This window comes from Ceratina calcarata, unplaced genomic scaffold, assembly GCF_001652005.2.
Source record: "Ceratina calcarata isolate Rehan_Ccalc_2016 unplaced genomic scaffold, ASM165200v1 scaffold428.2, whole genome shotgun sequence".
Classification (NCBI taxonomy): domain Eukaryota; kingdom Metazoa; phylum Arthropoda; class Insecta; order Hymenoptera; family Apidae; genus Ceratina; species Ceratina calcarata.
In genome coordinates this window covers 1,283,368-1,293,839 of record NW_017166501.1, presented here as the reverse complement: position 1 = coordinate 1,293,839, position 10,472 = coordinate 1,283,368, and the positions used below count along the sequence as shown (strand labels likewise).

The following is a 10,472-nucleotide window of genomic DNA, read 5'->3' as shown; positions in this document are numbered from 1 at the left end:
TTTTAGCACGTAGCTATTTATTATTAGCATTATTCTTCCAACGTCTGATTTCTTTTTAATTATAGGAAATGCGTTTTTCTAAGGCACATAAACTTTTGGGATTGGCTGAATAGCCAATACATCCTTAAACTATTGACAAAGTGAATAAGCAGTTTTAACGTGGAGATTGTTCTTCTTTTATTACATTTATAAATGCTACGTGGAATGGGAAAATTTGGCGAGATGGGAAAATACGAATGTGAAATTTTTGCGGAAGTCTTTTTAAAATGATAATTGGCTCCCAGTTTGCTCGATTAACAAGCAAAGCTTTATTTATGGTTAATTACCGAATTTACAGTCCCGCGGGAGGAGGTCGACCTCCACCTGGTCCGCCAGTTTTTCCGGCCCCGGCACCAGCAATAGCACCTGCTACCACCGTCATACCGCCGACTACCATACTCGGGTAAGCATCACGCATTGTCCTCGCTATTTGTTCGTCTTTTTATTTCATTATTTTGCGAATCACACGTTGTGGCGCACGGCGAAGCTAACTTTGTCACTGATCTCTATACAACACTGGATAGTGGATTACAAAAATTGCCGCATAAAACGTCAGTAATTAAAAAGCTCATTTCAAATGTACAATTTTATATACATAATACATTATTATGTAAGCAGAGGCAACGCTTGAAGAACCATAAGTGTGCGGTATTCATTTTTCTGATACACACCGGTATTTCATTAATACGTATTCGAAGTCCTCTCTTTAAAATCCCGTTTGATTCATCTCGATACGACCTACGGTTCCCGAGGTACCGTCGTGTGGAGAAAATCATAATCTTTTTCGGCGCCGCTATTGTTGTCCTTCTCGCACGTTGAACGACTCACGGACCTGCCCTAATCTCCACCAACCGGTCTAGACTCAGCTGATTCGCGTAACTAGGTCATTGTGCCATGCAACACGAAACGCTGCGCCTAAACTTTGGAACCGTATGTCTCCGAAACGGATTAAGATATCTTCATGATTTAAAAACGATTTTGTTTCGTTTAGACTTTCTGTGTCAACTGAGAGGATTTTCTTTGATAGCGAGTGCTAGAATTGGTTGATAATGTTTTCTGATTGTATTTCATATTTATAATATTTAATATTTGCCAGAAAACCGTCATTAATTGGGACATAGTACACATTTACTATCCAATGTTCTATGAAGATCAGTGAACTTTGCTCTTAAATTGGAACATCATTCGCTCGCCCTGACTGAGAATTAAAACAAAGCGTTCTACCTCCAATCCAGCGTACCCTCTCGCCACGAATTAAATGTATCATTTAATTTAATAATGAATTGATTCATTTTGTCAAAGGACAATTTGAATTTAATTATTATTAATTCAATTTAATGGGATAGATATAAAATATTTAAACATATAAATGGCGAAGGGGTTAGCAGGATATTGATTTGAATTTATTATTAATTTTGATTCAGTGGAACCTATGTTTCCTTAATGAATTTTAGATGTGACGTTCAATTAATTGTTTAGGGAAAATTATCAATGTCGCTTTATGTGTTATTTTTTTTACGCTCCACTTACGTTCATTTTGTTGTGACTGTCGTTCAGCAGCAGGTTGAATTTCGCGAAAGCGACCATGTATAAAGATCGAAAGTTCTTTCATTCTCATCGATCGATTTTGATCGTACAAGTACTGAATAACAAAACAAAACGAGTTTGAAACTAGAAATCAATTGAAATAAAGAGAATCACAAGCTGCCGCTGAAACCGTTCTCGTCACCCGCCCTCGCCCTCCGCTCCATTTTTTGTTACGTTGCAGCGTCATTTTTTGGTTAGACGTTTTTTTTTTTCAGTTCGCGCCATGTGCACGCTTCGTTTGTGTTCCGCTTTTTCTCGTGCTCTCTTACCGAGACACGCTGCGCTTCACTCTTTCTGTTGTCTCTCGCTGCCTCACTGTCTCTGTCATACTGTTTTTATAAAAAAGAAAAAAAAAAAACGTCTTCCGTCGCCTGGTAGAAAAAAATGACGCGAACGTAACTTATGGAACAGTGCCGCGGTGGTTGCAGCCACGAGATGGTAAACATCATCCCTGCAACTGCAGCGACAATGGCGTATCCGACACTGGAGGAGAAGAGGGCCGGTCACGGGCACGACGACGGTCACCATCGCCGCCGCGGTGTCAACCACGTCGGTGACATAACCGAGAGACGGGGTCGCGACCTATACAGCGGCCTCCGATCACCCAACCGCGGCCCAACTACTCTCACTGTACTTAATCGTGATTTTACGCACAGACACAAAGTCGATCCCGAAGCCAGCGAAGGCCAGTGGGAACCGTCCGAGTGTCGACCCAATAGCGGATCGAGTTGCGAAGAAATGACCGCGACCGAGCTGCAGAGGAAGCCGAACAGGAGACGGTCCAGGAAGCAGAGTCAGCCGAGGAAGGTCAATTGGAGCGAGCAGTTCGAGGATGACGACTCGACCTCGGAGGAGGAAAGCGAGCAAGGAACGGAGGAAGGGGAAATGGAGGAAGAAGAAATCAGCGTGACGGAATCAGTGGCTGATAAACTGGCAGCAGGAATCGATGAGTTGGACAGGTATCGAGTTCAAGTTGCCAGTAAGAAATTGCTCAATTGTCACCTGTGTCCTAGCGAGTCCTTCGCTAGGGAAACGGTTTGCCACCCGTATCATACCAAGGCTTCGCTGACGCTTCACAAACTGTGGAGGCACAAGGTTAACGGGACCTCGCAGGATGACTCCGTGCCCAACGATCGTCCGCTGTCCTCCATCACGCTTAAGGCCACGGTGTTCACCAGCCCTGGATACGATTATAATAGATAACAGTCGGCATCGAAGAAAATAATAGTTGATCGAGGCGGTGCACTTCCAAAAGCACTGATTTTCTGTGCTTCATAAGCACGAAACGCTTTTGGCCTAATTAAAACGTGATAAGAATAAAAGTTTTGCTGCAATTAATTTTCGATGTTTATCGATTAAAGATATTTCCGTCTGACTTAAAAAACGGAAGTCAATTTATCGGGTGATAAGGGAGAAATATTTTTTCTATCAAGCAATTGATATCGTTTTTAGAGAATTATATTTTATTAAAATTAGAATAGATATTCGGATTAATGTTTCTCTTTCTTTACAAATTAGTCGTTATTCAGTGCCTTTTGATCTTCACCGTCTCGAACGGATTCAGGGTATTCGCATCGAAATCGTCCCGTTAACTGGGTAATACGAATGATCAGAGTCTCAGAGAATTTCGGTGTTCCTAATGCGAGACATTGAATCATCTTTCGATCGGTTTCGATTCGATTGGGTGTAAGTACGATTCTCATAGCCAACGAAACCAAATTTTTAGATAGGCGAAACAATTTGTGTGACGAAGCTTGCGGCGATTCGGACCGAGAGTTGATCAATTGATATTGAGATAAACAAATAGATATAAGTGATTTGGAAACAGCGAAACGTTAGATTTTAAGGAGCAAACTAATCGAAAGTACCTTGACTCGAATTTTTCGTCCTCGTGAAACACACACACATAAATACACGACACGTATTCCCTCGCATTTATTCGCACGAGGAACGTTAAAAAACCATATTTTCACGTAATGGGAATGAAAGGAGAGAAAAAGATGATCGTCTTCGGTCGATGTATTCCGCATATTGTCCATCGCCTGTCTCTGTAATTAAGTTAATTGATTTCTTATTTTAATTATCGTTTGCTAATGAGTGGACCCTATAAGCGTAAGGTTAGTGAAAAAAGAAGATTGGGCCGAGCGAATCGCGCGATTCTGGCCAGACAAGCTCGATTTTTATATTTAAGAATATTTGTACAAAACCACTATCTTGTTTACGTTATTACATGAAATATATTATATCTATTACACTTGAGCAGCAAACGATGAAATCTAAGAAAACTTAGACTTCCAGAGATTTTCGTCGTTTCTTTGGGATTCTATAGTTTCTGGTATTTAATTTCATTTATCCTTCCCTCCTTAATTCCTTAATTAAAGGCATTTTAATTTACTTTAGATCAAATCAATTTCGGGTATTTCGTATCTTTTTAAATCTGTTCGTTTGTATTAATTTTTTAATTTATAAAATTGAGTTCTTATTTATTTTATTAATAAAATAATTGATATCTGATGTCGATGTTCAGCTATAGTCAGAAACGTAATTTGAAAATGTGCCGGTAGAAGCCGCCGTTGCTACCAAGCCATCGATTTCCGGTTTACTGTCTGAGAATTTGAACTTTTTCACGTTGTTCCAACTTCGTTAAGTTCGACGAAACGTTATAGATTCTTTCCGTGCTTCGATTCGCAAACTTGGCAAACTGACCGTTCTTTTTTAATAAACAATTCTTGGCATTATTTTTTAACACCTATAGACGTACATAGTCCTTTAGTTTTCTATCTGAACATTGAGAAACTTGATCCGAAGTTTTTAATATTCACCAGGGAGAGGAGAGAGCGGTTCGACTGTTGCTCGTCAAGCAAGTAAAGTCTTTTAAACGTAGCACGCGGCTGGAAACTTGTAAACTTAATAAACCGAAGGTAAAGCCAGAGCCAAAAGGCAGCGAGAACTGCGAGGGTAACTTAAAAACGTGAGTAATTCAATTCCGATACTGAGAGCCCGTAAAGCCGTTATTTTCCAAACAGTTTCCACCTTCTTTCCCCCGTCCCTTCGGTTCCTTTGAGCAGACGTAAGTCAGCGAAGTTTGGAAAATGTATTAGCGAGCAAGACCGCACACGGCGGTTGTGCGGCCAGCAAAAGGGGGAAGTCTTTGCAAAGATATTTAGTAACGATCAGATGCAATCTCTGGCAACGCAAAGCCCGAGGGGAACACGCAACGTCGACGACAGTCGATAATTGGATGAAACGGGAAACTCGCTGGAGCTTGCTTGGCTTTTGCCCTCTGTTCGCAAAGTATATCGAGTCGACGCAACGGCTGCCACCCCCTCGAACCGTTCAAACGCTTTGACAAACCGACTTCGATCGGCGTAATTTCAGATCGCCGAGCCCTCTCGATTCGTTCCGCGAATCGGGAAACCCTTTCATCTGATAATTACGTTCAACAGCTTGGAACTGACCGTGGCGCGGCGAATTTTGAATCGCACTGCTACTATTAAGAATTTTAACGAGCGGAGCGAGCACCGAAACCGGTGGTACCATTATTTCGAAATTACGAGTAATAAATTAGTCGGCGAAGTGGGTTACGTTTTCGTAGAACGGAAACGACGGTGATTCGTTTCGCTGGAATATACGCGCGAATCTACCCACTTTGTCATTTTTATCGCGTCAAAAACTGCGGTCATGCGCGACGCCACTCGCTGCCTCTTTCCCAGTTTCTACGCGTTTGAAAACTGCGTGTTTGCCCCGGCGACAGGGAAGGGAGGATGCAATTAAAGTTCTTTTAATTGTAGGCTCGCGGAGAGAGAAAGAAAACCGATTTGGAAATGTAGTTTCGCAGAAAAAAAAAAAAACGATTTGAAAACAACGTTACACCGCGCTATCGCCGAATGGTTATTTCTCTTCGATGGTTTTTCTAGATTTCAGATTATTCGCTCTATTTCGATAACAGTCATCCTACGATTTGTGCGAATATAAGTTCAATATCTCTGTTCAATATTTGTAACTGGAAAAACTGCGATTGCTATGAAACGAGGTAATTTTCATAATTAACGCAACGACTACATTTCTTTTGTTAAGAACTGATATTTTCTTCGACGCGGCCGAGCGGTATCGAGTCAATCGTTGAAAACTTTTCGACCATGAACTCCGGATCCGAGAGCTCGTTGGAGATCGATCATCCCCGTGACGGGGGTATCGCGCGGACGAGGAAAAAACACACGAAGAAGGCCCTGCCACGGAGCGAAAGCTCGGCGAGCACGGCACATTGCGTTTCATCGAGCCGGCCACGAAGTCGAGTAATCGCCGCGGCGAAACAGGTTAGTCGGAACGAGCAAAATGAAGCTTGATAAAAATAACGTAAAAGAGAAAGTAACGCGAGAACAAAGCAGGAACGACACCGTTCGATCATACAGAGCTTTTATAGTAATGTTGGAAATATCGATAACGATTCTTCTTACAGCGCAGCTAATTATTGCCAGAATGTTAAGAATAGTTAGAGCGATATAAAAAAGTATAGCGTAATTATACAGATATAAGAAAAATTGATGTAGTTATCAGCTGTTATATATTTTATCCCAGCAGGAATCGCTTAATGTGATGAATATCTGGTTAAAAGCAATTCCGATATTATTAGATTAACTGAAAATCGAAGCTGGATTGAATAAGAATACTGAAATATCAGATGGTCGGGAAGAGAAATCTGGTTTACACGTCAGCGATGATCAGATTTTTACTGGAGAAATTTATGGAAATTCTTTAGGGGATAAGTCGATCGTTACATGGAAATTTGGTATAACGGGAATTGTGGCGGAGGTGGCGATTGCCTTGGGAATGCGGTTAACTTTCGATGTGGAGCGTGCCCGAACGGGCACGATAAATGTTGGGATTTGTGCATCGATAAGCGGATAAAAGCAATCAGGAATATTCGAACGGCATCCACAAGCCGACCGAAGTAAACGGGGTACTGCTGGGTAGACTGATGGAGCTTGTCGCTTCGACGGGATTTCGCTCTTCCCATCGCGCCGTTTTTATTTCGGATCTCTACTTCCGATCCACCGTTCTAAACCTTCGAATTGATAGAAAATCTTTAAGATTTATTTCTTACATTCGTTCCATCACGAAACCCCCTCCTCTTTTATGTACCAGATTTTATTTTTACAGGATTACTAGAGCTTTTCATCGTTGCGATGTACCAAATTGTTTATCGGTTTTTCACCTTTTTCACCGACTCTCCTCGCTACGCAAGCTTTCGAGCTTTCTCACGCAGTTTAAATATCTTTGAAACTCGCGAAGTTTCGATTGTTTGTTCGCGTTCGAGTCTCGAGAGTTTGCTCGCGATTAACATTGGAGCTTGCTCGACATTAACATTCAGCCCTTCAAACTTTCTGATTAGGTGCACGTACTACAGAGCCTCTCTTTATCGGCGTTCGAACTTTCGAATAACATGCAAACAGCTAATTCCGTTCTGCATTCTTGATAAACTGTGCTCATACAAATATGTATTAATGTCACTTGCTTGAGAGGAAAAAAGAGATAAATTTCTAATCTGTGAAAGTGATTAATGCATACATTACGATCATATTGCTTTATAAGTTGCTACAGCCAAATCTTTAATATAAACTTGTATTAGATTTGCAAAAAGCTTGCAATATCTGAAGGAACCGTGTCGCGTGAAAGGGTGCTGGTTTTTAACATCACGCGAGCAAGCGTGACTATGACGCTCGTATATCAGTCCATAATGGCACTCGAGCTGGCCATACGCGCGTCAAGGGGCCACGTATGCGCGCATCTACAACGTACCTATACATACATACACGTACACCGTTGCCTCGGCGTTTACCAGCAATTTTCTCATCATTACGCATACCGCATTAACGCACATCTATATTCACCGCGTGGCTTATACGTCTCTTCAATTTTCTTCTTACGAGGTCCGAAGCTTGACGAAAAGCTGGACGAAATTTATACGCGCCGAATAGCGAACGCAATTTCTCTTTTGGCACCCCCTTCCATCTCGTGCCCGCGGCATCGTTTATTTGTATCTCATTTAGAGGCCGCGACTCGCGCTTTGCATTTTAATTGCGTCAATTCAGCGCTAATATCATTTTCCCGGCGTAATTTCCCGTGCGCCTCGCGCAAAAAGCACGCGAGCAAAAAATAGTTTCGATGAATTAATTTGAATTCGTTTCGCTCGTAAAGGCCATAATCGTATGCAAATTCGACAATTGCGGAATGGTTAGAGGATCCGTTATTTCAGACGATCCGATGTCTTCCCTTTTTCTAGCACTCCCGCGAGCTTGGAATATTTTCACTGGGATGATCACATATTCGTGTATTCGCGATAGCAGAAGTTTCGCCCCTGAACGTCGTTGCCGTTGTCCCTTTTTACGCGGGAGTGTGGAATCATAATTTCAACGCCATTTACGCGATGCTCTACTTGTACACGGGACACCCGACCTCGTTCATGAATACGAACCAGCTTCGCGAATGCATTTAGCCACGGGTAAACTGGTTAGAGGTTAAGGGATACCATCCGCATAGCCGTTTTGATCGTTTCCGTTTTGGGATGGAACTAAATAGCATCTCGCATGAAATTAGGGTAGTTTACCCTGTCGACGAATCGCTAACCGTGCTGAATTTATCGTTACGTTTTTCTCGCGTCCTGTTATGAGGTCTAGTTAAAACGAAAGTTGGATATTCTCGCCTCTGAACATCTAAACATAATCCATTCTATATTCCGAAAAGAGAATAGGAAACCAGAATTTTTTATACTGATCTCAAAGTGCAATGAGTTAATTTTGAACGTGTTAGTATAGCGGAATTAAAACAATGTTTCGCTTATAAAATTCGTTTTAATTATCTTCCTATTTCAATTCTCATTGCGCGAGTTTTAATTTGCAAACAGAATAATGCTCTCCGATGCGGCTAAAGAAATTGTTGCATTATGCATAACGGCTAGCATTAACTTTGTTATCCAAATCGTTCCTTTCTTTAAACGTGGTTGCTGAAGCATCGTATTACGGTTTAAGGAAATTGTGCTAGGCGAGCGTGGATCTACCACAAGCGAGGGTGAATAAGCCTAGACACGGGAATGCAGAATGCAATTCCTCTCTACATTCTTGTTCATAAGTTATGGCATAGTTAACATTAGAAATTATTGATTCATCCACAGTTCTTGTGAATTCAGTGAGTATTTTAACAGTAGGTATGTTATCAAATGTTAAATTTGAGGAATATCATAAAGTAATTATATGCGAGAGGTAACTGCAATTAATTTTCTTAATCAAAATTTATAATTATTTAATGTACATAATGATTTAGTATTTTATGTACTCATGCGAAGTCTGACGACGGTCCTGAAAATGATCCAGTAACTTATTGATGAGAGTGTACATGCCCAGCCAAAAATTTGTATACGAGGGTGTTCATCGCATCGTGTTAGCATAAATTTGCGGGTTCCATTCGTCCATCTTAATCTGAGGATTCTCATCGCGAGAAGCCAGCGCCATTTTCGCGGATATCCGCGGTCTGCTGAGCTCGCGTTTTCGCGAAACGAATATCCTCACCGGCGAAAGTCTCGACGTTCGTCCCGAAGTTTGAACCGGCGACGAAAACTTTTCGTCGGGCGATAATCGAAACGTATGGCCTGTTGAGTTTGATAAATTTAAGCCGCAGCGATCCCACCGGTGGTAATGATGAAAGTTCTATGCTTTCTTGCGCGAGCATCCGGTCGTTGCCGTGTACCTGAGCTTTCGAGTTTCGTCGGCATCAACGTGTGAGTTTTCAAAATGTTTTGATATTAATGGTTGAGATTCTAATACTGCGATGTTGTACAATGATTAACGCTTTGCAGTTGTTTGAACAAACATTACCAAAAAATGATTTTCTGAAGGGATTAATTAAAACTGAACAAACAGTCCTTATCATGTGATTCTAAGTATGAAATGAACACTGAACTCACAGCCTCGAGCACTTTACCTAATTTCCTTAAATTGAACGCAGCAACATAGTGTTAGACGTAAGCACCAACGTCTTAAACATGATCCACCTAAATGTTTATCTAATGCATTAGACTAAGTATCCTTGACATCTAAATAAACCTGTACACAGCGAGGGTCTCCTCGAGAAAATCTGGAAAACACATTCTAAACCCTTTACCAGCCTCAAAGAGGTTTAGCGCGAGATATTTCTCAGACGCCAACCTGGCAGACGACACCATACATATTCTTGACGCATTCTATACTTCTCTGAGACGCGAACACTTTTCTCCGACGCTACGTCAACCTCTGAACCATCCTACTTTACGTATTTATGAGAGGAACAGCGATCCATCGGGAAGGTTACGGTTACCAAGTTCCGCGTCTTCTTTTACCTTTGACATATGAGCTTTTCACGTATCCTCGTTACCTCTGAATTTTCATCTTCGAACCAATTGATCTTGCTGCCATGCTTACACTCACGGACACGAATTTCCCGGGTATTAAAATTTTGTTGGAACTGTAAAAACGGATCCTTTCATTTTTAACATCCGAGCTTTCGACTTTTCCCTGTTATCGGTGCCAGTGCTCGCGTATCCGTAAAATCCTTCGGGAAACAGGTTGGTAGTTACAGAATCCGCTTTGAAACGTCGGGCGTTCGCGGGAAAGCTGCTCGATAATTGAGCCCCGCGTTGTGTCATTCGACGCGAGTTTCGGGGTTAATACGTCGGGACACGAGAGTGTTTGCGGGGTCGGCAACCCTGTGACACGCGAGCCGATTTTGTACGGTTTCCCCGCGAGCGTGAAATAGAGAGGAAAGTAGAGAGGAGGGGAGAAAAAAAAAAAAAATAGAACAAGAACGTGGGCGAA

General features: G+C 41.8%; 1 protein-coding gene across 5 annotated transcripts in view; it reads left to right on the top strand.

Moving 5' to 3' along the window:
• chn (zinc finger transcriptional factor charlatan) overlaps positions 1-3,229 on the top strand; it is a 14,271-nt gene extending 11,042 nt beyond the window's left edge. For 4 of the 5 annotated variants that reach the window (XM_026815032.1, XM_026815031.1, XM_026815033.1 and 1 more), the window contains 2 exons: positions 338-442; positions 2,055-3,229. In XM_026815032.1, the coding sequence (XP_026670833.1) occupies positions 338-442; positions 2,055-2,829 (880 nt within the window). In that variant the 3' untranslated portion in view covers positions 2,830-3,229. The remainder of the gene's footprint in view (positions 1-337; positions 443-2,054) is intronic. The other variant, XM_018027670.2, reaches the window with a different exon arrangement.
• The last annotated feature ends 7,243 nt before the right edge of the window (positions 3,230-10,472 follow it).